Consider the following 26,669-nt stretch of genomic DNA (forward strand, 5'->3'; position numbering starts at 1 on the left):
CACGCCTGTGGCAGGTAGCACAGCAGCTCTCTGAGGCTGTTGCGCAGTCTAATTTATAAACCAGGCATTTGAATGGAAAGCGTGCCCACTGAGAATGTGCACCCGCAGCAGCCTCTCTGAGCTCTCCTGGCTCAGCGTTGCAGGCCCGTTGCGTCACCCGGCCCACGGGGTCACCCTGCCAAGTGCTCCGCAGGCGGCCCTCCCCAGGCGGCCCTCCCCAGTAACTGCCGTGCTTTGACTTCAAGTTGGACGGCCAGACTGCTTTGTGATCTAAGCCAGCCTTCTTTGGAAGTCTGTTTAAATTTATATACAAAACAGTAAGACCAAATCTGACCTGGGAGTTCCTTTCCTTCACTTGAGATTTACTGTGTGGGCGATGTCAGGAGAAATAAATCAGGTGATTTACATGCCAGAGTCTTCCAGCAATAGCTTTATTCCCGATAATACCCCTGGTGCCTTTGGGTGACTTTCAAGAAGTCACTTAACCTTTTGAGAGCTTCCCCATCTGCAAAATTTGAGTGACGGAGTAAAATATCCATGGCGTGTGGGTCTAAGTAATGACTCGAAGAGTAATCACTTTGTATTTCCCAGACGTTGCCTGGAGAACTATTTCTTCCCTATTGTTAGCTCAAAACATCAGGTATTAAAAGCTGTGGACATCAGGAAACTTCTCTTCGCAGTTCTAGTATTTTTTAAAAACAGCCCAGGTATTTGCTCTGCCAGGCTCATTTTAGATACTTAGTGAGTTACCAAACTTAGGACATGGCTTTTTTTCCTGGGATGTGGTTTTCATCCTTCCGCGTGCCGCCGTCGTAGACCCGTAACTCTCAGGAGGAGGGAGCTGGGCCGCCTTCCGGCCGCCTGTCCTCCCAGGGTGCGTGGCCGCCGGCTGCCTGCCGGCCGCTCCGAGGAGCCGAGATGCGGTGCCCTAGTCCTGCCCTACGCCTGCGCCTGGGATCTAGAGCTCCTTCCCGCACAGCGCTCGGGCATCACGAACAGTGTCCACACAGCCCTCGGGCGTCACAAAGTGTCGTCTCTGGCCCACATCCCGTGAACACTCTCCTTTTATGACTGATGATTCCTGCCTCGCTTACCAGTCCCCTTGACCCAGCCTCAGGGTTCGAACCTTCCGGGGTCGCCGGGGTAGTTGCCTGTGTCAGAGGACCACTGGTTTTCTTACTCTGTGTAATTTTATGCCGTAACTCCACGTTCTTAGCTTCTTCAGGCTCTTCTTCCTGTTGCACGTATAGTTACGTAACATCTTCAGTCCCTTTTCCTGTGAGTTTCTGCCGAGCTCGGCCTGTACCACCCTGTTTTCACAGGGTCGCATTTTTTTCAAGCTCAAATGTGGCAGTTGGCGATTTGTGTGTGTTGTACGGCGGCGGCAGCCGCCCGGGAAGCGCGCGGCTTTTGTTCCGTCTTGCTGATCGCGGAGGACAGTAGTTCTGCGTCCTCCGGGAGTCGGCGCCGCCTGGGCTCCTTCACGTCGGAGTCACGATGAGGGAAGGAGCCCGCTCGCACCTGGCCGGCGACGCTTCCCTTCCGGCGTGGACGCGGTCTGCCTCCTTCCGGTCAGCTGTGAATCGTTATTGGGTTTTTTTTTTAAGAGAGAAGAAGGGAGGGAGAGAGGGAAACATCCATGGGCAGGATTTCGAGCGCCCCTCATGGGGACCTGGCCCGCAACCCAGGCCTGTGCCCTGACCGGGAATCAAACCGGGCGACCTTTTGGTTCGCAGGCTGAGGCTTGATCCACTGAGCCACCCCAGTCAGGGCAGGTTCCTACCCATTCTGTTCAGAACGCCTTACAGAAGGGTATTTTATCGTGGCCGTCGTATGTGTGGCTGTCAGCCGGGTCCGTGCGCCCCGAACTGCCGCTGCCATTCCGCGTGCCGGCGCGACTCCCCCGGGCGCTCCTCCGCTCCTCCCTCGTCGGTCTGGACCGCTTCCGCGGAGCAGCGCGCGGGGCTGCCTGGGGAGTCACCTCGGGGTTTCGGTTTTGTTTTTGTGTTGGTTTGCTTTTTAGACGCCTCCTGTTTTCCTCCCCACTGGGGTTACGCGTGACTGTGTAATGGGGACTTTAACCGCAGAGCCTCCTGCCCTTTTGAGGGAATTGAGTTTGAGTGTTCGGCCAAGAGTTTGTACTGGTTTTTTCTCCGAGCCTTAAGAACCCGCTTCCCTAACGTCTAGGATGTAGGCCCGCCTGCTGGTCACACCCCGTTCTTTACACAAGCTCCACCCAGTGTCTCAGGCTGCCCTGCAAACCCCTAGAGTCCTGCGGGGCCTACGTGGCTGTGCCGCGAGTCGCGGGGGCGGGGCCGTGGATCTGGGATCCGGGCCGCGCGGTGGGAGATGGCGCTGCGCACGCGCACGGAGGGACCTCTGCGCGGAATCATGGCGCTCGCGGCCCTCGACCTGCCTCCCTCGCGGGTCTCTGCGGTGGAAACACGCGGAGCAGTGGCGACTGGCACACTGTCTAGTAAAAACCAGATTTCGGTCTCAGGTTATTTTTTGCTTGAGCGGAAAAAGGTTTCTGGTTTTGGGGTTTTTTTCAGCCATACTTGAAGCGTCAGAAATGTATCTGGCATCTTCTTACATTGACGGGTCTTGTTTAAGACAGCGCTCGCGCATCCTGCAAGAGGAGAAGGTGTGTTATGTGCGGCCAGCCTGGCTGCGGAGAACCTGGGGCTTGGCTGTTAACCCAGGGTAGCCGCTCCGCAGAGTCTGCGCGAAGGGGGCGTTGTAGCCGAAAAGACACCTGCGTGTTGAGGCAGTAACAATGCTTTTATCCGGAGTTTCTAAATGTGAGGGACTTGGTACTCAAGAGCAAGTAATGAACTTGCAACTGTGCAGTTGACACACTTGGTGTAAATGCCAGTCACCCTATTTTTACTGGGGGTCTCTAACCAAAAATAAAACTCTGCTCCCTGATGACAGGTACACGCGAGAGGCGGGGGTTCGCTCCCTGGACCGGAAGTTGGGCGCCCTCTGTCGCGCCGTGGCGGTGAAGGTCGCCGAAGGACAGCACAAGGAAGCCAAGCTGGAGCGCTCAGACGGCGCGGAGGCCGAAGGTCCGTGACGTGGCGCGGCTGCGCGGTCTGCGGTGGGCGGGGTGCGGGCGGGGTTCCGGAAGCTCGGTGGGTCCCACGTGGCCTGGCGTTTCACCGAGAGGAATCTCCCGCGCAGGTAGCGCGGACTCACACTGGGGGCTGGTGCTTTAAGGCAGCGATTTTCAACCTTTCTCGTCTCGCGGCGCATGAGCTAAAATTCTGCAGCACCTCAAAAAATAGGTATTTCTTGCCAACCAGACAAAAGAATAGGTCTAATTTGATTGATTTACAAAGAAAATAATAGTGATAGTAATTACCAACCCTTTTTGCTCCAAAGTGACTTTTTATAAAATCAAGTGCCTATACTTGTAGATAAGCATTTCTAGGACCAAGAATACACCCATCAGACCCAACCTTATTATGCAAAGAGACTGATAAGATGCAGCGCGTGGTGATGTGACCTGTATGTTTGTGGTTCGAGGCAGGGCGCTCCCACCGGGCGGCCGTTGTTGCTTTGTCTCTTGCCGTGTTTTTTTATTTGACCGTCTAAGGTCAGTGCGCCCGACGGAACAGCCAGGCAGCGCGCGTTGTAACGTCCTGGCGGCCCAGCGCGAGCACATCGCAGGCGGCCTGAGGGGCGCGGGGCGCCGGGCCCCGGGTATGCGGTGGTGGTGCGCCTCGCGCGCAGGTTCCGGGGTCTCGTTTTTCCCTCCTTGCTGTTGAGTCGTTTGATACTTACAGCGCGGAAAGTTGCTGCGGCAGGAAGGGCACCCGTGCTGCCTGCCCAGGGAGACGGGACAGGTCTCTGTCCTCTGCAGTAGCTACATAGGTAATGAAGGGGCTTTTCTCACACCTTTTCTCTGATAACTACACGACTTAAATGTAAACTAAATTTTTTTTTTCTTTAAAGAATAATGTAGAGGTGGTGGCGGGGAAGGAAAGGGGGGAAGGGTTCTATTATCGGAATTAGTCAAACGTGGACTTTTTCGGCACCCAGCTAAGATCTTTTGACTTCCTGCCCCAGGCCTGTGTGGAGTCTCAGTGATGCAGCCACTCCCGTTGCCCAAACGCAAACGTGACTCCAGTCGCAGGGAACTGGGAGAATCTCCCACAGCAAAGCGATTTATCAGGTGGTCTACTCCGTCCGTAGGTCTTTCTAGAAAGGAGTCCGGCGAGTGTGGTTAAGGAACCATGATTTGTGGTCGGCTCAGTGGAACAGATGGACTTCAACATCTTCCCTGGGTTTCATTCTGTTGCATTTAACAGCATTGTCAAAAAAAAGTAGCCGTTCCCAGAGTCGCTCCTGGTGCGATGATTCACCCTGCCCCCTGCGCCCTTGGGTTCCTCCCCAGGGGGCGCTGCCGCCCCTCTTCTGCTGCCTGGGAGCTGGCAGCGCCCCGATCTCGAGCTCTGATTGTTTCTTACACACACTCCCATGTTTGTCTGTAGTCCACACCTCACCCACGTTTTCAAGACTAACCTCAAATTTCCGAGCCTTTGTAGGATTTTGCTGCTGACCCCCTGCCCCACAGACTTCCAGGCCCCCCTTTCTTGTTAGGTCCTCTGCATGCCCTGCTGTTTTCCAGAACGTTGTCGGCCTGTGCGGTCAGCTCTTATCTTTCTTATTCTCTTTGTTCTCATGGGTTTTTCCTTTTTTGTATTTCTTGTCATTTTAAGTAGGACTTGGAGAGGAAGTTTAAAGATAAACACAGGCTCAGACCATCATTTCTTGAAAATCTGTGTTTTTAAAGACTGCCCTCCATGGGTGGTAGCCTACCAAGAATGGAATGGGGGGGGGGGGGCTGCCAAGAAGGGGTTGGAGAAGGGCCTGGGGGCATGAACTGCCACTCGCACCGCGACCCATGGAGATGCCGTGCGCCGCGCAGGGGCTGCGTCAGCAGCACCGTGACGATGGCAGCGCAGGGGGGCAGGTAGGGACGAGGCTTACTGGGGGCACAGCTTCATAAGGTAGGCAAGTAATGTACACCTGAAACTAACATAATACTGCATATCCGCTATAATTAAAAATACATTTTAAAAATATTTCTGAGAGCCAAAATAAACCCAGTAAGGGTGGACACACTGGTATTAGCTGACAGCAAGAATGGCGCGCTGTCTCTCTGTGTCCCTTTGTTCCCTCTCTAATTGGAAGGCCTGCATCCTGGAGTTTCCCCTTCTTTGCTCTCAGGACACTCCCTGTGCCGAGCCCTCAGCCCCTGAGCTGGTGTCCTTTGTCCTCGTCTGTGACGTCCTAGAGAGGCAGGGTGTGAAGTGAGTCTGTCTAGATTAGCACATTTTGGAAATTGTGCGCAGGATTCAGATCGGGTGTTTTTGATGATAAACCTGTCAGAGGGATTTGATGTCGCCGGAAATGTGTCATCGTTTGCAACGTTTACTGTTCACACATGCCTGCCAGTGTGCTTCCAGTAGGGCCCGTGACCACAGTAGCCGTTTAAAGATAGCCCAGAAGTATTCAAAAATTTGCTCAAACAGCTTGTGCACTTTGGGAGAACATACAGTTTTTCGAGGTAACATATATTGGATTCTTTTTTTTTAATCCGTGATCACAGAAAAAAATCCTAAAGGATAACATAAGTAGATGTGGGTAGCGGGTAGCTACCTGGGACATTCAGATGAATAATTAGGATAAATGCTTGTCTCTTGAGGATGATTTTGGTTGTAGCTTTTTTTAGAAGCACGTGGACTCCAAGAGGTTTTGATGTTGTAAGGTGCCCTTGAGTTACTGTAAATGACTCTGCTCCAGATTTTAGTCAGATAATCGCAAGGTATCCTGAATGTGGTGTTCCTGACCTCAACCAATCCAAAAGAAAAACTCCACAGGAAGGTCTACGAGAGGATTTTGTGCCACAAAGTTCAGATGGCGCTAGCACAGTAACTGAAAGTTTCTCATCAAGAAATGCATTCTTTAAAATTAGAGTATAAAATAAAGGAGTTGTTTTAGAAATTTCAAGCAGTGCAGTGAGGGAGTTATTTTTAATGTTAAAAATATTGCTGGACTCAGAGTGACTGCCAGGAAAAGAGTCATTTCAGGCCACGGGCTTCCAAACAGGCAGAAACCTCCCTGTGTCAGAGGAATTTTCTGGAGGGGGCCCAGAAACGCTGGTGCGCGAACAGTTTGTCTTTGTGTTTGTGGGGTCTTCGCTGGCAGTTAAGCGGAACAAACAACAACGGGGTTTAAAAGGCAGGTGGGAAAATAGAAAGATGATAGTGGACCCGTCAGAGGACGAATGTTTGCAGAGCGGGTCACTCACTGTAAATAAGGGAATCCCTCCGTGACAGCGGGGTGGCCTCTGCTCTGTGTGCCGGCAGCCGCTTCGGAGTTGCCCTTCTCCTTTCTGAGAAGTCATCGGCTGGGCTGAGGGATGAGCCGTGTGGCCAAAGTCTGACTTTGCTTTGTGCCTGCCCTTCGCCGGGGGCGACGCCCCGTGTGTCCCACGTCGCAAACTTGGAAGCTCCTCTGTGGGAGTCAGGTCACGTCCACTTGTTCAGGTGCTCAGGTACCATATGTGCCCATCAATGTCTAGGAAGGGTTTTTCCTTAAAAAGCATCCTCGGTGAAGGGTTTGTATCGGAACCAACCCTTATAAGGTTTCTGAGAATACAGTGCATCTCTATTTTTTAAAAAATAAGTGTTTACTAGAGAAGCCACATTAAACTTAATGAATCTCAAGATGTTAATTTCTTACTATTCTCCTAGAGGTCACTTGAAAATTTGGCTAGGAAAAAAAGAGGGACAGAATAAACACAAACTTAACCATCATTCATGAGGTGTCTTAGATGTTTTTATGGGTAAGCTTTATACATACCGTTTAAAGCAGCACTGTGAAGCGGGTTTGCTAGGCAATCTCAGACAAATAGGTACAGGAAAAATGGGTTGAAGAGCTCACTTAATGGTGGGGGAGCAGGCGCACGGGGCCGAGGAGGGAGTGTCCTGGGGCAGCATTGCGCGCAGTCTCGGCAGTGACCGTGTCTGAGGCGGCCTCGCACCCGGGGCCAGGTCCTCCAGCTGCGTCCTCCTTCGAGATGCCTTGGCCATTGTAGGTGCTTCAAATATCTGTGTCACTTTTATAACCAACGTGTCAATTTCTACCAGGAAACAAGTAAGTAAAACCTCCTGACAGTTTGATTGGGATCGCATCGAATCTATAGATCAGTTTGGGGAAAATTGACAATTTGGTATTACCGGCTCTTCTGATTAATGACTAGCTTTGTTTATTTAAATCTTAATAAATGTTTTTAAGCATTTTAATAGTTTTCAGTGGTGAGCTTTTGCATATTTTTTTCTTTAGATATATTCTTAGTTTGATATTTGTGTGTATATTCTTGTAAATGATAGTTTTAATTATTTTCTAATTTCTTTTGTTGCTAGTATATGGGAATGCTACATTAGCCTATATCCGGCACACTTGTCAGATTATTAATTCTAACTGTAGATTCTTTTGAACTTTCTGTAAACACCACTAATCAGCACAAATGCAAATAACGTCAGTTTTTACACTTTCCTTTCTGACTGTTATACCTTGTGTTTCATTTCTTCCCCACCATACTAGCGGGGACCTCCAGGAAAATGCAGAAATAATGGTGACAGCCAAAGCAAGCAAAAAAAGGCCCATGAACCCTGTGTTTGGTCCCTTCGGGCCACCACTCAGCACCTCATAGAATGTCGTACAGTCTCAGCTGAATGGTGTCCTTAGTGGCTGTCTAGTGTGAGCCTGATTTGACCTGTACGTTCCTCCCCAGCATTCCCCAGTAAACGCCGCCTACCCGTGCGACTGTGGACAGACACATCATGGCGCGTGTGGCTGTTTCCCAGTGCCACGCTAGGGAAGGGCCAGGCAGTGGCTGGCGGGAGCCTGGAGCGGTAGGGTAGGGTGGCCCTGGAGATGCACGCCTGCGCTCAGGATGGGTTCCCGGGCCCTGCCGCCACCAGACCCGGCCAACCCCGGGCCGGCTGGACCGCCCTTCTCACTCCGGGACGGCTTCTGAAACTCGGCGGGGGTCTCCGCTTGACTCCTTCGCACTGTGACATGCATGCTTCTCTGATATGTTTCCCTCATGCCGGGACGCAAAGAAGGCAGCTGTTATAGCCTTCGTTTTTTGGTGTGTCCTTTCCAGACAACTGCGCAGTTGAACATGCAGCAGCGCGAGGTACCCGCACGTTCCAGCTAGCGGGAATCTCCCCCTCCACCACGCTCTGGCTGTTTGCCGCGTGAGGAGCGGTGTCCTGCCACTCCAGCCAGTGTGCTCGGGGCCACGCGGCCTCGCCGGGGGAGAGGGCCGCAGCCCGGTGTGCGTGGTTGTGCGTTCCTCGCTGTGCCTCCCTCTCACTGTCAGCTGTCAGCCGGCTCCTCTCAGCTGTCCTAGCCCAGTGCTCCGCGGGGCTCTCTCAGCCTGCTTTGTTGTGGCTTCCTGCCGTTACTTCGTCACGTCCCTTCTCAAGCCTGCGAGGTGCTATTTTAAGTGCCGCTCCTTCCTAACCAAAACAGGAAGCTGTTCCTGCGGGAGAATCCAGCGCTTTGATCCTTCCTCGGGTCTGCTGTCGTGAATGCGTTTCTTGTATTAACAGAAAGCAGTTCATACTGCGTGTTTAGGGAGTTCTCAGCTCTGAGTCCCTGTCGGCTGAATTCTTTTGTCTTGGAGCAGCCTTGTACTGCTCGCAGGGTCTGTCTCTTTCTTTTATATTTTCTGTTAGCCCCTCAGTGCTGCGCCGCACGTCACCCCAGAACTTGGTAGGTCAGAGCGCTTCAGGAGCCGTTCCCACCCTTCCGGCTTGTTGGGCCCGGGCCCAGGGCCACTGAGCCAGGCGGCTCTGCTCAGGCCCTTGGGACGGTGCAGTCGAGGGTCAGCCCGCTGCGGGCTCAGCGCAGGCTCCCCCTCCCAGTCACTGACAGGCCTGTTTGTGGAGCTTAGCCCCGTGCTGACCGCTGGCCCCGTCTCCAGTTCCGCGCCCCTGGAGCTCTCCGTAGGCTCAGCACCGGGCCGCTGGTCATGAGAAAGGGCACCAGACAGGTCTTGACTACCAGGAGGTTGGGGTCATCGGGGACCGTCTTGAAGGCTGGCTCTCACAGACTTTTTGTGTGTGCGCTTCTTTTAGAGAAGGTTTCCCAGCATTCCATTTCTGTGAAAGCAGCCCCCAGGTCCAAGAGTTGAAAGGGCTTGTTTAGCGCCCTTAAGAAAGCCTGTGGCTGGGCCGTTCCGGGGGCGGAGCTCCAGCGCTGCAGGACCAACCGAGGAGAGCAACGTTGCTGGCTCGGTGGGCCTTCAGGGGAGAGCTCAGTAAGACCCACAGGCAGCTGAGCGCTGCTTTAGCAATGACTGCAATAGCCTGTATTTGTCAGCTTTCACTGTGGATTTTGTTGCTGTTCTCATTTAGTTTTTGGACATAAAACCTGTGTTAGCTGTTTTTAGTTAAGCAAGGATAATTGGGAATTTTCTCTTACTTGGTTCCAGTTACATAAAAAGTCCTCAAACATTTTAACCTAAATCCTTTATCTTCCTTTCTGGCTACAGTTAAAACAAAAAAAGGGAGACTAATTTGTGTGTGTGCCTCTGAACCCAAAAACCACAGACCAGCTGCTTTGGCTGTTCATGCTGGATGGTTAAAGCGCTCAGAAGTCGAGAGTGTTAGTGCCTGAGGAAGTGCTGTGTCTGGGGGCGAGAGGACTTGAACACAGTGTGACAAGTCACACTTTTAATAGCATCATGGGGGCTGGACTCAAAGTGGCCTACATAATCCTAATCTTCAGGCAGCATAACTGTGAAGTTTTTTATTTATCCCTACAGAATGTACAAATTTAAGAGGCTATAGCAGCTCAACAGCCATCACAGTGTAAGACGTACTGTTATTGGAAGGGCTTCCCTCAGCCAGCACCGAAGTCTGTGCTGCTGACCAGCCATCCCTCAGACTCAAGCTCATTACTTAAGAGCCCAGTCGCACAGGTACAGTGTAGACGTTTCGGTTTCCAGTTTCGTGTTCAGCATTTGAAGACTTGCCTCATCTGTTCTGCTGGCCTTCCTTCCCTTTGATTGTATTAGTGGCTCCGGATAAATAAAGTCCCCAAATCCCAGGACCCCAGGTGGACCGCTGAGGAACGTGGGCGCCGGCTCAGGGGCCGGTGCCACTGCGCCTGGCTTGCCGGTTCCAAAGCTCCGGGGTCTGCAGGGTCTGGTACAGCAAATTGAGATTATAAAAAGAAATTGCACCTAGAGATAAGACTTTCTGTAATAAATTACTTGCATTTGTAGAGATATTAGGCAGCATGTTGTGTCCAAACACCCAAAGTCAAGCGGCGTTCTCATGTGGAGGTGACGGTAGCGCACTGGTGTCCTCGGCACTTCCCCGACGCGCGCCGACTGCGCCCTCAGCAGTGCTGCCCCGCGTGACAGAGCAACCTGCCGGGGGACCAGAGGCAGCTGCACGCGGGGCAGGCGACGCCCCCCTGGCCTGCCACTGCCCGCCGGTGCGTCGGAGGGAGAGGCGGAGGCCGCGGCTGTCCCTGTCACCTGTCATCAAAACCAGCCTTTGAAGCTGCAAGACAGTAAAATGATGCAGTCCTTTTTTTTTATATTACAGATGGTCTCTGCATTTTAACTGCTAATCAAAATAATTCTCCAAGACTATTTTCTGAATCTCTACTACAGGAAAAGAGATTTATTAGCACACCACCACCCCCCCACTGGAAGGCAGCTGCAAGTTGGGGTCCCGTGTCTTGGGCCTCGTGTAACACCAGCTCGTTTCCTCAGTGGGTCAGCCAGAGCTTACCGGGCACTCCCCACGTGCCGGGTCTTGGGGGTCTGGGAAGATGACGGACGGGAACCCACGAGTATGCAGCCTGTTGGGGCAGGTAGATGCAGAAACAAGCGATTGTTAGGTGTGGGCGAAATGCTCGTTCTGCAGCGCTGTGGGGGCACCAGACTGACCGTGGGAGTGTTGTTGTATTTACTATATAATGGATGTTGTAGGGTTTGTAGGCTGAGACAGAGTGATCATCTGCTTACAACTCCAAGTTAATTTGAATGGGTAAGTAGATGGAAAACATGTTTTCCAGGTACTCTTTTTTGATGTTTTTTATTTGCACAAATAGTAACTATTATTAAAATTGAGAAATGGCTCACAGTCATAATCTACATCTGTGGCTGAATAGTTAATATGTAGTAGAAATGTTTAGTAGGTAGACTTGAAAGAAATTGTACTTGGTACTATTAAGGCTGTTTCATCATCCCCCCAAACATGAAGAAAATATTGGCAGAAAGACTTCAAAAAATTTCTTGCCGGTATGAAGGTTTTTCTGGGCACCCGCTCCTCCGGCTTCTCCATCACAGCCTGTTCCCTTAAAGACAGACCCCGAATGCGCGGGCCCCCCCCCGCCACCTTGGCCGCCCTGCCCAGGTCCCGGTCCCCGGTGCCCTCAGCACACTTTCTCTGGCTGGGAGCGTGGCTTTTCTGGAAAAGATTAGCCTGAAACTGACAGTGCAAATTATACAGTTGAGAAGGTTTGGGTTTTTTCTGATTTGTTTTGAAGATACTTTGTTTTTCCCTTTCTGCCTTCCCAAGAGGAGCCTCTCAGATCCATTGTATCTGCGGTCAGTGTGCTCTGAAGCACACACACTTGTATTCTCCTGTAAGAAGTGACAAAGCCACTGGTAATCTCAGCACGCCGTGCACTTTTTATACTTGTCTCGGTTTGGGAAAAAATTTAAACTTCATCATTTTTACAACTGCAGCCATACCAGTCTTTCTCTTCCTACCTAAACGGGGTCTGTAGCCACGTATACGAATCCTTGTGTGCTGACAAGCTAAGCTGTAAACAGTGTTCTCCTGCATCGGTTCGCGCACAACCTCTGCAGAATAGCTGCCAGTGCACCCGCAGCGCCCCTCTTGCACCTGGCATGCAGACAGCGCTCTGCAGACTGTCCGCAGGAGCCGGTGTGGTCGGATTCAACCCCCGCGAAAGGGGGTTTAATCATTTAGTAATAATTCTGTTACATAATTAATTTTCACCAATGAAAAATGTTGTTTGCTTGCCAAAGTCAGCATTGTTAAAAACCAAATAATTTTTTGACAAATTGAAGTTGGGATTAAGTATTTCGGCAATTTGTCAGTTGTCCACAGATGTTATTACGATGTAAGAATTTAAACAGCCCAAACTGAGTCTAATGCAGGAGACCACAGTGAATACCTGTTCCATGTGAGGCACTAGATGAAGTGGGACACATAGGTGACAGGTCCTCTGGTCCGACGTCGCCTCACAGACAAGGAGTCTGGGGCCCAGCGCTTGCCCGAGAAGGCACTCCCTAAATATCAGTTCAGGCGCAGCCTGGGGGCCGGTCCGCCCGCCCTCCGGCCCTGCAGGTGTGTGCGGGCAGCGGCAGGCCAGAAACGCGGGTCGGCGCTGCGTGTGGTCTGTCTCCAGTACAGCTCTAAGAAGTTAGGGATTGGTTTGCTTTGCAATAAAATGACAGAAGTGATTTAGAAAGACAGACCTATAAGTCGTGAGTAAAATGGATAGTAGGAGAGCTACGTAAAGAAACCAAATTATGGAAAAATACAGAAGAAAATTGAGAGAAATAAACTTTAAAAAATAAAAGTTAGGAGAATGTCCATTAAAACAACAACAAGAAGAAACCAAATTAGTATGCTGTTGTGATAACTCAGGCAGGAACGATAATTGTCATTTATAAAATTCTTGCTATATGCTAAGTCTTCTAAGCCCTTTACATTTACTCACTTTTTAAAAGATTTTATTTTTAGAGAGGGGGAAGGGAAGGAGAAAGAGGGAGAGAAACATTGATGGGCAAGAGAAACATCATTCGGTTGCCTCTCAATCTAAGAGAATTAAATACTTAAGAATAAATCTCACCGAGGAGATGGGAGACTTCTGTGCTGAAAACTACAAAACGTTGCTGGAAAGGAGTTTAAAAATGAGCGGAAAAATACCGTGTTGACGGATTGGAAGACTTAACATTGCTACGATCTCCAGATAGAATGCAACCTCTTCCAAAACTTCAGCAGCCTTTTCCAGAGAAGTGGAAAGAAAGGTTGATCTTCTACTTTATATGGAGTTGGAGTGGGTCCCAAATAGCCAAAACAGTCTTGAAAAAGAACAACAAAGTGGAAGATTCACACCTCCTGGCTTTGAACTTCCCACAAAGCTGCGGCAATTAAGACAGGGCATGTGGCCCCCGGGACAGCCAGCCGAGCATAGGAATGAAGGCACAGCCCTGAGGTCACCTGGCTTCTCACAGGGCGCCGGTGCTCCCCGTGGGGAAGGACAGGCTCTTCAGCAAACGGTGCTGGGAAGACCGGACCCTCGCCTTCCCCATAAACAGGAATTAACTGGCAGCTGCTCAGTGGCCTGCCTTAGCCAATCCCAGCCACGGAGCAACCCATTACTCTGAGCTGCTCCTGTGCCCCCGCGGCCCCTCCCGCGCCCCCCCCACGTGCTCTCACACCCCTCCTCCCGTCATTTCACGTTGTTTCACAAGAACTTCCTCTTGGTGCTGGAGCACAGCTCACTCCCCCCGGGTCCTCCGCTGAATGTGTGGCCTGGCTGTCGTGGGCTGCACCGACCACTGAGGGTAGGATGGGGCTGCCGCCTGGACTTTGCCCTTGGGGTGGGTGGCACCTGCACGGGGACCGCTGGCTCTGCTGTTAGCACCGGCAGGCCCTCAGGGTGCTGGCAGGTGGCGTCCCTGAGAGGCCGCACCAGTCTGTCCATCCGCAGGAGCCGCAGCGCCTGAGACCTCTTCCCGTCCTCGGCCTTGCTCTGTCGCGTCTGAAGCTCATTCCCCAGAGCCTTTGCTTCGGCAGTCACGACATGGGTCCTACTTCGAGTTAAACCTCTCTGTTCCTCAGTGGTACGATAGTTTTTTCCATGACGACTATCCACGGGTGGAGGGCCACTGTTTTAGCCCAGGAGCAGGACCTAGAAGAAGAACATGCCACAATTCCAGCAGGAAGATTTGTGGGACACACTCCACAGTACGTTGGGAGGTAAAACTTTCTTCACGGTCTGGCCTGCCTGGCCCGAAAATGCCTGTGTTGCTTGAATGTTGGTCTGGGCGAGGCCGGCAGTGCGCCCTAGGGCCTCTGCCCCTCCTGGCCGGGGCACGTGGCGCTAGCTGAGTGGTCCCTGAAGGCGTGTGCAGGGGCCTCGGGGCAGCCGTGTCCTGGGCCCGTCCTGAGGGGCGTCTCTGGGAGATGGCGCTGTGCTTGCTGTTTAGGGCTTTGCTGAGGACCCCCTGTGGCGTCCTGTGTGCCTCCCCTCACCCCGCCTGCCTTCCACAAGCCCCTGGAGGAGCCTCCAGCCCGTGCCAGCCCGTCTTTGCGGGCCGGCTGCCCCGCTTCCTCGACTTGAGCTTCAGCTCTGTAGGCTTGTGTTCTGAGGATGGAACGTTTGGAAGCGCAGGTTGGTGCTAAGGTTATTGAATTTCTCATGGCACAGCTGATAGGCCTAAAGCCTGGAGTGAGCTGTCGTTTTGTATGCAGTCAGGTCTAGTTGCATTAGAAATCACTCTCCCACCCCCACCCCTGCCGCTCAAAGCTCCGAATTCATGGCTCCCAGGGGGGCCGGTGTCCTAAAGCTCAGGTTACGTAACGGGGTTGGCTTTCACACACCTGCCTTCCCTTCCTCCCGCGATAGTGGAACCCAGGCTGGCAACAGGAAGTAGGTCTCAGAAAAGCCCGACCCAAAGCCTAGCCGGCTGCCCCTCCCCAGCATGGGCTGAGGTCTCACGGAGCTTCCTCCTCAGGGCCCGGTAACCGGAGACAGGGCGCTTTCCTGTCTGGGCATTGATTTAAGGAGGCCACAGCACCTGCGCTCTGTGCTGCTCCCAGCGCGACGGGTGGCCGCAGGGGCCCGGGGAGCACCTCGCCACACGGCCCTCGGCCTCTGCCGCCGCTTAGGTGAGCAGCAAGCAGCCTCCTCCCACAAGCTGCTGGGCAGCCCAGTGCTTTGAGAAGCTGGAAGGATCAGGGAAGACTTTCTAGAATCTGGCTGAGCCAACCTTGGAAAGGTTGGGGACGTGACTCAGAACAGGACTCACTCTCGCAGAGTCCTGCAGAGAGGAGGAGCCCGCAGGGGCCCACGCTCCGCTTGGGGTCGCGTCGCCAGCCGCACACAGCGGGAAGGCTGGCCTGCTGCCGCTGTCGTCCGTGTCCCTGTGGTTCAGTCGCCAGGAGGAGCCCTGCCCCTGAAGGTCACACCAAGGCTGCCGCGCACGGGCATCATCTAGGGACACTCCTGGATGTGTCCAGTTATCAGTGGACTCTAAAGTTAGGGTCTAATATTATCTCACACAGTCACTAAGCAGTTTGGAAAGGAAGGGAGTCAGTGAAAAGCAGCAGTTCTTTAACTTGATGAGATGGCAGAATGGAAGAGTCATCGCAAAACCAAAATATATTTAGATGTGCACTGTGAGGTAACCGTAATTATATGTTGTATACTAACAAGTACAGTAACCGTTTCCCGAAGGAAGGGGGTATGTAACGGGGAATGGAAGGAAGAGGCTGTCTTAAAGCACTTCACGGGGCAGCACCAGGGCTAGAGGGCAGGACCAGGTGTCATGCCCTCTCACGCGGGCATTGCCAGCGGGCACCGGCCACCTTGGAGCCGGCCGTGTGTTTCCAGACGAGGACTGCTCACGCAGGTTCCGTCCCTTCGCGGTCCACATTGCCTCTCGGGAAACGGGGCACCAGTCGGGCTCCTCCGAAGAGGGGCGTGGACGCTTGGGCCGCCAGCCTCGCAGGGCGGTGCCAGGTGGCCTGCTGCACTTGACCCTCGACGCCTGGCCTCCGCGGGCCGCTGGTGGAACAGCGCCAGGCGTGCAAACGTAGTGTTTACGAAGGAGGCAGGTGGGGTCGCTGCCCTCCTGGAGCTCACACTGGTGTGGGGGGCAGGTGGCAAACAGTGCGAGGCACTGCGTGTGCAAGGCGAGGCGTCACGCCCCCCCCCACCCCAACCAGGGGCTCTGGTGGGACCGACTCCTCCCGAGTTGCGGGCACAGGGCCTAACCGTGGGGGTCCTCTGCGCTTCTGCCTGACACCCACCGCGCAGCTCTGGGTTCCTAAACACAGCTCTCTCTCTCAGGGTGCAGAGAGCACGTCTTGGACACCAAGCCTGAGTCTATCAGTGATGCGGCCGACCTTGGCCTGCCACCTGAAATGCCGATTCTGATTGATTTCCACGCACTCAAGGACATCCTGGGGCCGCCGATGTACGAGATGGAGGTGAGCGGTCTCCTTTTCCGTTGATCATCTGCCCCGCCCCCCGCCCGCACCACCACCTCCTCTGCTGGCGGCCTAGTGGGCGGGTGAGGTGCAGAATCGGGTGTTTTGGGAGGCTGAACTTTGTCTCCATCTCGGAAACCCATTTTCTCCGTGGCACCGAGTGCCAGTGCCTCATGCGAGAACACGGCTTTTGCAGACAGTCCAGGGCCTGACCCTCCTCCTTCTCCGGAAGCCCAGGGTGACGTGTTCCCTGCCGCAGACAGGGCCCCGTGCAGGGCTCTGGGGATAAAGCTGCAGTGCCGTTGCCCCCCACATCTGATGTCCGCGAGTCGTCTTGGTCCCCAGAGCTGGTCACTTTCCTGCCCCAGGGATCTGTGACACGCATGGAGCCCCACAGCTTCAATAGCTGCCTTCCATGATTTTGAGAACATTTTAAAATCAGGATAACTCACCACCTAGGCCCCTTGGAAAAGGTGCAAACATCCGCAACCCCGCCCTTCCCCAGAGCCACAGGCCACAGCCCTGCCGCCCCCAAGACAGGTCCCCCAAGGGGAGGTCCTGCCTCGTGTGAGCGCTGGTGGGCGCGCTGCACTCAGTTCTCGGACACGGGTACTTCGGTAGGATGAGAAAGGTCTCCTGCTGCCTCTGTTTCCCTGACTTGGCTGTGCTTGTGTATGTGGCTCATCTCCTAGGCCTGTGGCCTAGGTGAGTGGCCTGATTTGTTTTAAATGCCCGCGAGGCGGCGCTGCAGGCCTCTGAGCACGAGGGAGGGGCCTGGGACACGGGGAAGGACTCGTGTCCCTGCGGCAGGAGCAGAGCCAGGAGCCCCTGGAGCTCACGAGGCCTCCTGACCATGTGTGGAAAGCGGGTCTGTGCTTCCTGGGACTGAGCCACGGCGACCGAACAAAGGCAGGGTCTGAGCACTCAGACCCACGCGGCCTTGCAACAGCCACCCGACCGACAGGACGGTGGGTCGGTTCCCGGAAAGCCAGGAGAGCTGTGAGCAGCCGTGGCTCCCACGCCGGGAGGAAAACCGCTGTGACGGCTGCCAGAGGGGAGTCCAGCGTCGCTCCTGGAGGGAGGCCGTCCTCAGGGGGCGGTGCTGGGGCCCCGGCCCTGGGAGCTCAGGTCCTCGGAGGCGCCGGGCCAGCCGGGGGTGCCTTCACTCTTGCTGACCAGGCGCCCCCGCTTCCTCTGCGCAGGTGTCGGAGCGCCTGAGCCAGCCGGGGGTGGCCATAGGCCTGGCGTGGACCCCCCTGGGCGGGGAGATCATGTTCGTGGAGGCCAGCCGCATGGATGGCGAGGGCCAGCTAACTCTGACCGGCCAGCTGGGGGACGTCATGAAGGAGTCCGCCCACCTCGCTATCAGCTGGCTCCGCAGCAACGCCAAGAAGTACCACCTGACCAATGGTGAGTGGCGGGGTGTCGGTGGGGGGCGGGGGGGGACGCATTGTGCGCTGAGCGAGCGGGAGCCTGCAGGTCCTGCCCGGGAGGCCCCAGACCACGGGGTGTCGGGGGGACCGAGGCGGGCTCGCAGCAACCACGGCCCCTCGCTGAAGGGCGGGCCTGCGCGGGGCCCCGTGGAAGTGCGGGCTCCCGCCTCAGGCCTGTCTGCAGAGGGCCGAGCAGGACGCTGACTCCAGGGCTGTGCCTCGTTTCCAGTCCTCCTCGGGGTGGAAGGAAACCCTTCCCCATCACCCCTGGGTCGTGCTGCCCCTTAGTATTTGGAAGGAGTGGTCCTTTACCCAGAACATTTCTCTCTCCGATTTTCTTTTTTAGGAGTAGAAGAAAACAGGTTTAATTTTTCAACATTAAACTCCTTTTTTCCTTTTTAAAGCTTCTGGAAGTTTTGATCTTCTTGACAACACAGACATCCATCTGCACTTCCCAGCTGGAGCTGTCACGAAGGATGGGCCATCTGCAGGGGTTACCATAGTAACCTGCCTCGCCTCCCTCTTCAGTGGGCGGCTGGTCCGCTCCGACGTCGCCATGACGGGGGAGATCACGCTGCGAGGCCTTGTGCTCCCGGTGAGTGTGGCAGCCTGGCCAGGCGGCCTTCTCATCCGTTACTTGCACGTCTTAAGTAGCCAGTGCTTGTAAATGTAAAACAGCGGTTTGCCTCCTTCCTGTGAACACCTTAGTTTTAAATATATCAACCAGTTTTATAGCTGTGATTCATATTTTAAATTTCGATCAAATTTAAAAAAAGCATTTCCCCATGTTTAAGACTTGCTGAGGGAGAAGATACCAGTCTGGTCACCAGCAACACCAGCCGCGCCACTGCAGGTCGGCGGCTTGGCTCAGAGGCAGGTGCGCAGTGGGCAGCGCGGGTGTGGGACAGGCTTCCAATGGGACAGGCTCCCAATGGGACAGGCTCCTTGGAAGCCATAAGCCCAGCTCTCGCCTTCGGGGTTCCTGGGCGACGCCTGTCCTGCGGTAGATTGTCAGGTGCTGGAGCGGGTTGTTGGTAGAAGAGCAGCATAAACTGGAAACTGGTGAAGACTAACCATGTCTAATTGCTACATTTTGAAAAAATTCTATGCATCTGGGTCCATACCTTAAACTACGTATAAAAACACTGATAAAATCCACGTATGTGGGGGATGTTTAGGGTGTCCAGTCATTAGTTACCTGTGCCGGTCGGCAGCAAAATTTTGGCAGGTTCACAGCCAAATGAGAGGCAAAGAGAATGTTCTCTGTTCTGAGACAGTCTTCATTCTAGGAGGTGACCGTAAGGGGTCACAGGGTCAGCGGCGAAGGCCCCTGCTCTCAGTGCCCCTAGGCGGGAAGTCCCCAGAAAGTCCCGTCATCAGCCCTGCTCACTAGTCGGGAGGTCTGCGCCCAGAAGGGACAGCTGCTCTCCCCTTCACCTGGCCAGGGGCTGTCGGGGGGCGGGGGGTGACAGGAGTGGCCGATACCAGCCACGCCACTGCAAGCAGACGAGCAAGGGCTTCACGGAGCTCCTGTGGCCCTGGTCAAGGTGGGGGACTCACCAGGGAGTGAAGGGGACACCCTCGAAAATACGTGGGGAGTCAAAGCCGGTGTTCAGCCTCCTTGAGGAGGAGAGACGCGTCTGGCTGCTGAAGCGCAGCTGCAGCTGAGACAGCCCAGCAGAGCAACCCTGGGAGGGGCCCCGGCTCGGCCTGGCGGGAGCCCAGGAGCCCAGCAAGGGGACGGGAAACGAAACCCGGGCGTGTGTAGAGATCTCTGACCAGCGGCCGTCCCCAGCCCACCCTGGGGGGGACACGCAGCACCACGGGCGGACCTGCTGCACCGGAGAGAGAGAACGGCTTAGGAGCAGAGGGTAGGGCGGAGCTCTTGGACAGAAACTGTGGCTTTAGAACTAGTCCGAGAACTATTCAGAGAAAATCATGGAAACACAACCTGGCAGATCCAGCGTCTGACCAAGAGGAGTCTGGGCGGAGAGAACGGGCTAGAGAAGACCAACCCAGAAGGGACGGGGCGCCTCCCCAGGGGTGCGCCGCCGGGAAGGGCCTGCGCGAGCAGCGGGGAGGCCGCATGCTGTGGCGTGAGCCGAGGAGAGCGCTTTCTCAGCAGTCCGGTGTGCGGGACCCTCAAGGCCCTGCGTGGATTCTGGGCCACCTGGCTTTGCACGCGCAGCCTTACTGTCCGTCAGGTGCCCGCAGACATTTCTATGCCTACGGGGAACCGGCGAGTCTGACAGGGTCAGCAGCTGCCTTGAACGTGCACTTGGGCGCCTGAAGGAAACCCTGGGCGGAGGCGGGGGCGCAGCGCCCTGTTCTCGGGGCTGCAGTGGAGAGCCACGCGTCCCCTCCTGCCGTGGAACGCGCCCAACGGCCACGTTCGTCCTGCTCCCTGTCCTGTGGGTCAGGGAACCAGAAGATGCTCAGCCGGGCTCCGGCTCAGGGTCCCTTGGCTTAGGGTGCCAGCCTGGTCGCAGGCACCTGACCGGTGCCCACCTCCAGGCTTCCCTGTTGGTTGCTCGGCTGCGTCCCAGGCATGAGACCCAGCAGCCAGGTCCCGGAAGAGCCCTCCTCTGCATGACTTGACCTTGGCAGTCAGGCATCACTGCCACTGTCCTCTTGAGTCACCAACCTGGTCCCGTTCAAGGGCATGGGAGTGATACTCACACTGCTGTTCGTCTTCCCAGTTTTTGTGTTTCTGCCCAATCCCTGCCCCTTTTTCACCCGGCCCCCAACCCCCTGCCCTTTGACAGTTGTCAGCCTGTCTGTGTACCTGTGAGTCTGTTTTGTTTGCTAGTTTATTTTGTTCATTAGATTCCACATGTAAGTGAGATCTTATGGTATTTGTCTTTCTCCAGTTGGCTTATTTCACTTAGCATAATGCTCTCCAGGTCCATCCTTGTTGTCACAGAAGGTAAGGTTTCCTTGTTTGTGGCTGAGTAGTATTCCATTGTGTAAATGTACCACAGCTTTTTTTATCCACTCCTCTACTGCTGGGCACTTGGGCTGCTTCCAGGTCTGGGCTGTTGTAAGTAATTCTGCAATGGGAACACTGCAGTGAGCATAGGGTGCTTATGTACTTTTGAATTAGCGTTTTGGGCTTCTTCAGATACACTCCTGGCAGTGGTTTCGCTGGGTCATAAAGCAGTTCTCAATTTTTTGAGAAAACGACATACTGCTTTTCAAGGTGACTACCAGCCTGCATCCCCACCAACAGCGCACAGTGGTTCCCTTTTCTCCACGTCCTCGCCGGCACTTGTTTATTGATGGCAGCGTTCTGGCAAGCATGAAGGGGTGGCTTGTTGCGGTTTTAATGTGCGTTTCTCTGATGATTAGTCACATTGAGCATCTTTTCATATGCCTGTTGGCCATCTGTATGTCCTCTTTGGAGAAGTGTGTATTTAGGTCTTTTGTCCAGTTTTTCATTGGACTGTTTCTTTTGTTGATGTTGAGTCATGTGAGTTCTTTATAAATTTTGGATATTAACTCCTTATCAGATGCATCATTGGTGAATATGTTCTCCCACTCAGTGGGGGTTGTCTTTTCATTTTGTTGGCTTCCTTTGCTGTGCAAAACCATTTTAGTTTGACATAGTTCCCTTTGTTTTACTTTTTTTCCTTTTGTTTCCCTTGCCTGAGGTGTTACATTAGAAAAAATATTGCTATGAGAAATGTCCAGAATTTTACTGCCCATGTTTTCTTCTGTGATTTTTATAGGCTTGAGTTTAACATTTTAGGGCTATAATCCATTTTGAGTTTATTCTTCTGTATGGTGTAAGAAGGTGATCTAGTTTGATTTTGCCACGTATCTGTTTAACTTTCCCAACACCATTTATTGAATTGACCAGCCATTATCAACCTGTGTGCAACAAGAATTTAAATGCAATACCTATTTAAAGAGGGGCACAGACCTCCTTTCTCTTAGATGGTCAAATAAAAAATAATGACAACAGCCAACACAACAGTAGCCATTCGGTGTGAATGAATCAAAATTATACCTATTTTTTGTGTCATACTGGTAAAAAAAATTTCGGTGTGCCCGAGAACTTCAGGAATTAGTGTGTGTGCCGTCAGATGATGAAGGCTGAAAACTGCTGGCGTAGACCGTCTTTAGCCCGTTGCGTGTTCTTGCCTCCTTTGTCAAACAGCAGTTGACTGTGACAGCGTGGGCTGGCTTCTGGGCTCCGCTCCGTTCCGCCGCCGTGCGCGCCTGTTTTTATGCCGGTGCCAGGCTGTTTGGGTTGCTGTGGCCTTGTTAGCTGTCAGGTAGTGTGATAGCTCCAGCTCTGTTCTTCTCAGGCTCACTGTTGCTATGCAGGGCCTTTTGTGGTTCCACATAAATTTTTGGAATATTTGTCCTAGTTCTGTGAAATACTTGATTTGTACCTTGATAGGAATTGTGTTAAATCTGTAGATTGCTTTGGGTAGTATAGACATTTTAATGATGTTAATTCTTCCTATCAGTGTATGCTTTTACTTATTTGTAACTTCTTCAATTCCTTTCTTTAATGTCTTCATTTTCTGAATACAGGTCTTTACGTCCTTGGTTAAATTTGTTCCTGGGTTTGTTTTTTAGTTTAAATTTTTTTGATGCATTGTTTTCTTAGTTTCCCTGATAGTTCATTATTGATGTATAAAAATGCAACTTATTTCTGGATATTTATTTTGTATCCTGCTACTTCAATGAATTCATCTATCAGTTCTAGTAGTTTTTGGTGGAATCTTTGGTGTTCTCTGTATACAGTATCATGTCATCTGCAAGTAGTGACAGTTTTACTTCCTCCTTTCCCATTTGGATGCCTTTTACTGCTTCTTGCCTGGTTGCTGCGGCCAGGACTTCCGGTGCTCTGTTGAATAAGAGGTGGAAGCAGACATCCCTGTCTTGTTCCTGATCTTAAGGGAAACACCGTTTCTGCCCGTTGAGTATGCTGTTGGCGGTGGGTGGGTTTGTCACATGTGGCCTTTGTCACATTGAGGTTTGCCTCCTATAGTCCCACTTTGTGAGAGTTTTCATCATAAGTCAGTGCCGGCTTTTATCAAATGCTTTTTTCTGCATCTATTGATATAATTGTGATTTTTAGCTTTCATTTTATTTATGTGGTGTATCACATTTGATTTGTGGATATTGTACCAACCTTGCATTCCCAGAATCCCACTTGATCATGGTATGTGATCTTTTTGAGGTACTGCTGGATTTAGTTTGCTGGATTTTGTTGAGGATTTTAGCATTTATGTTCATCAGGGATACTGGCCTGAAATTTTCTTTCTTTGTAGTGTCTTTATCTGGTTTAGTATTAGGCTGATGCTGGCCTTAAAAACGAGCTGGGGAGCCTTCCCTCCTCTTGAGTTTTTTGGAGCAGTTTGAGAAGGAGAGGTGTTAGTTCTTCCTTGAGTGTTTGGTAAAATTCACCTGTGAGGTTGTCCAGTCCAGGACTTTTGTTTGTTTGGAGTTTCTTTTTATTATTGTTCAATTTCAGTAGTTGTGATGTTTGTCCAGATTCTCTGATTCTTCCTGATTGTTTTGGAAGATTGTATGTTTCTAGGAATTTATCTACTTCGTCAACGTTGTCCAATTTTTTGGCACATAGTTTGTAGTATTTTTTTACAATCCTTTTTATTTCTTTGGTTTCAGTTGCTACTTCTCCTTTCATTTCTAATTGTATTTATTTGGGTCCTCTTTCTTTTTATCTTGAGTCTGGTTTAAGGTTCAATCTTCTTTATCTTTTCAAAGAACCAAATCTTGGTTTCATTGGTCTTTGTATTGTATTTTGAGACTCTATTCCGTTGATATCTGCTCTGATCTTTACTATTTCCTTCCTTCTACTTTGGGTTTTGTTTGTTCTTTTCCTAGTTCCTTTCCTTGTAATGTTAGATTGTTTGAGACTCCTGTCTTGAAGTAGGCCTGCAGTGTTAGGGCTTTCCCTCTGATGACTGCTATCCCTGTGTCCCACAGGTTTTGGGTTGTCTGTTCATTTTCATTTGTTTCAAGGTATCTTGTGGTTTCTTCCTTGATCTCGTTAATCCATTCATTGCTTAGTAACAAGTTATTTAGCCTCTGTGTTGTGGTGTGTTCTTCAGTTTTCATGGACATCTTTTAAAACCACGAGCGCCTAGGTCATCTGGGGACATGTTTTCTTGATCAGGCGGTGCACCGGCCCTGGTTCTGAACCTGCGCAGGAGGAAGCAATGCTGGCGCGCAGCCGAGCTCTGCAGGCACAGTGCTTGTGGTCACAATAGTGCAAAGTGTTCTCCAGATCAAGCCATAGTCTAGCTTGTTGTGACTACAGAATGGAGTGTAAATGTAGCCCTTGACGACAGGAAAGCGAACTGGGGACAGAAGAGGGGCTGCCTGTCAGAAACTGAGACTCTTCTCCTGTTCACAGGATTCAGTGACACTGACTGAAACAAGTTCACTACACACGCACCTTTTTAGTGTCTTTCCTAGCTCATGGTGTAACAAAACGGAAGGTGATCCAGATGCTCTGAAGCAGCAGTGAAGGGCAGCCACAGCCTTAGTAACCTGTGTCCTTTTCTCCCCCAGGTGGGCGGGATCAAGGACAAAGTGCTGGCAGCACACAGAGCGGGCCTGAAGCGGGTCATCATCCCTCAGAGGAACGAGAAGGACCTCGAGGAAATCCCAAGCAACGTGCGCCAGGATTTAAGCTTCGTCACAGCAAGCTGCCTGGACGAAGTCCTCAACGCGGCCTTCGATGGCGGCTTTGCGGTCAAGAGCAGCCCTGGTCTCTTAAACAGCAAGCTGTAGGCTCAGCGCAGCTTCCCAGGAGTTTGAAGTGCCCAGAGGTACTGACGAGGGTGACTCCCACACCTGTCAGGGAAGCAAGGTGTCCCTTAATGCGCGGACATAATCACAGCAGTCACGAACCTCGCTCACAGGTTGGCTAGTGTTTATTACAGAAACAGATTTAATAAACTGATGCAAATTAAATTCTTCTCTTGTCTTTCATGGGATGGCTACTGTCCTTGTAGAGGTGTAAAGAGCACTGGCTCGCAGCAGGGGCCAGAACAGAAGCCCCTGTATTACCTGAGAACTTGCTAGAAATGTCAACTCTCCAGCCCGACCAGGAGCCCTCGGGGTGATTCAGCTGCACAATCAAGGCTGAGAACAGCTGGTAGAGACAGTGACCTTGGTAGATTCCTCTGTGGATGTCGCTGAGTCTGGAACAAACAGCTGATCACTAGGAAGGAGACTGGGCAAAGGCGGGAACAGAGCCAACAACCAGCCGTGGTGGGGAAGGCAGCACTCGGGCGAGGGGAGCGCCGCAGGCGCCCACGCACGGGGCGCAGGCCCCTCCTGGGCTGGGGGAGGGTGCGCCTGGTGCCAAGTCAGGCAGCACAGCGGCTCGGCCCGCACCCGAAATGTGCCCACCCTGCGTGCCGCTGTCGTAGGATGAAGTCCACTCCCCACAGGGAGGCCACCAACCATCGTAGGACAGGGCCCACGCTTGCCGCCCGGCCGCCTCCCCTTCTGCTGCTCGTCTGCCTGTGCCGACTCCCAGGTGTGTGCCGCCTCCACTCCTGTGCCTCGGGCAGCACGTGGGCACCTGGGAGGTCAGGCTGGGGAGCCCCCTGAGCGCAGCTGCTCTGACCTGTCAGGCGCAGGCTGCGGTGCAGACCCAGTGTAAGGACACAGGTTAGATTAAAACGCAGTGTGGGAAACGCCACGCGCTCCGTAGCGGCTGTTCCAGCCAACAGTGGTTCAGGCGCTTCCACAACGTAAGGACAGATCTGTAAGGACACTTAGAAATTTCCTGGACAAGAAAGGGGTCTGCCAGTGACGCAAAGACCTGCCAGTAAAATCCAAATGTGCCCCAGGGGACAGGCTCAGCCCTGGGGCTCACTGCGGGCAGCACCCCACGGACCCGGCAACCTCGGCTGTCTCTGCAGCCCCCCAGGGGAGAAGAGGAACTGCCGTGCGGCCCAGCAACCAGGGTGGGCCGCCCACACCCAGGCTCCGCCGCAGCCACCCCGGGAAGCAGCCCGGCAGGCCTTCCTCTGCGGGCGCCCACCCAAGACCGCACTGCACGCGGCCTCTAACCTCCAGCCTTCGCTGCTCTGCCGCTGTTCCCAGTCTTAGAAGTCGAAACTTTTGTGTTCACTTTCCTTTCTTAACCATTAATGTGCATCCACACCTTTTCCCTCGCTTCAGCCTGAAAGCGACAGACAGTAACTCCCATCCTCTGTCGCCCCCAAACCCTGTCAGCACTCGCAGCCTCTGGGCCTTGTGAGCATGCGCGTGGCCGGGCAAGGAGGGGACACAAAGATGCCAGCGGTGCCCTTGGCGACAGGCCTCCACAGCACCGTCCCTGGCTGTCTCTCTTTTATAACCTACATAAATGGCCACAGGACTCCACCCCTGGCCGTCCCCTCGGTCAGCCCCGCGCCCTGATCTCTCGCGGACCCTCACGCACCAGCACAGACGGGCCCCATGTCTGCACAGTGTGAGCCGGTAGTTTGTTAATTTGGGTGGTTCTCCCGCTCAGGAAGCTGAAGGGAATAGAATGCCATTAGAAAGGTCACTGCAGACGTCCCTGCATACGTCCCTGCATATAGCTCTTGAGCTCTGGGGTGGCTCAGGGGGGTGGAGACAAGACAGATTTCAAGTCACACATGTTACAAAGTCACAGCAGGAAAAAAGCTTGTCCCCAGCTGCCATTAACATACTACACTGGCACGTGATTCAACTCAACAACAAATTCAAGTTTATAAAAGCAGGAGAACCAAGTTAAAGGGTATCCCCTCCCCCTCTCCTCTACAATCCCCTGAAAGAAAACCAGGCACCAAAAGAAGGGGCGGGAGCATTAATAGAAAACAACACCGATTATCACAAAGATGAATTCATAACAAAAGAGACCTCAAATCAAATCTCAAAGGACCACAAAATATGCCTCTAGGGCTCTTCATCCCTGTAG

General features: G+C 53.0%; 1 protein-coding gene across 1 annotated transcript in view; it reads left to right on the top strand.

Annotated features, from left to right (window-relative positions):
• Window positions 1-24,685, top strand: part of LONP2 (lon peptidase 2, peroxisomal) — a 52,148-nt gene extending 27,463 nt beyond the window's left edge. The window contains exons 11-15 of the mRNA XM_054570308.1: window positions 2,935-3,068; window positions 16,156-16,295; window positions 17,498-17,705; window positions 18,133-18,323; window positions 24,281-24,685. Coding sequence (XP_054426283.1) covers window positions 2,935-3,068; window positions 16,156-16,295; window positions 17,498-17,705; window positions 18,133-18,323; window positions 24,281-24,502 — 895 coding nt within the window. The 3' untranslated portion in view covers window positions 24,503-24,685. The remainder of the gene's footprint in view (window positions 1-2,934; window positions 3,069-16,155; window positions 16,296-17,497; window positions 17,706-18,132; window positions 18,324-24,280) is intronic.
• The last annotated feature ends 1,984 nt before the right edge of the window (window positions 24,686-26,669 follow it).

The sequence above is a fragment of the Pteronotus mesoamericanus genome, unplaced genomic scaffold (assembly GCF_021234165.1).
Source record: "Pteronotus mesoamericanus isolate MK-2021 breed Mesoamerican mustached bat unplaced genomic scaffold, CSHL_Meso_final contig_202, whole genome shotgun sequence".
Classification (NCBI taxonomy): Eukaryota; Metazoa; Chordata; class Mammalia; order Chiroptera; family Mormoopidae; genus Pteronotus; species Pteronotus mesoamericanus.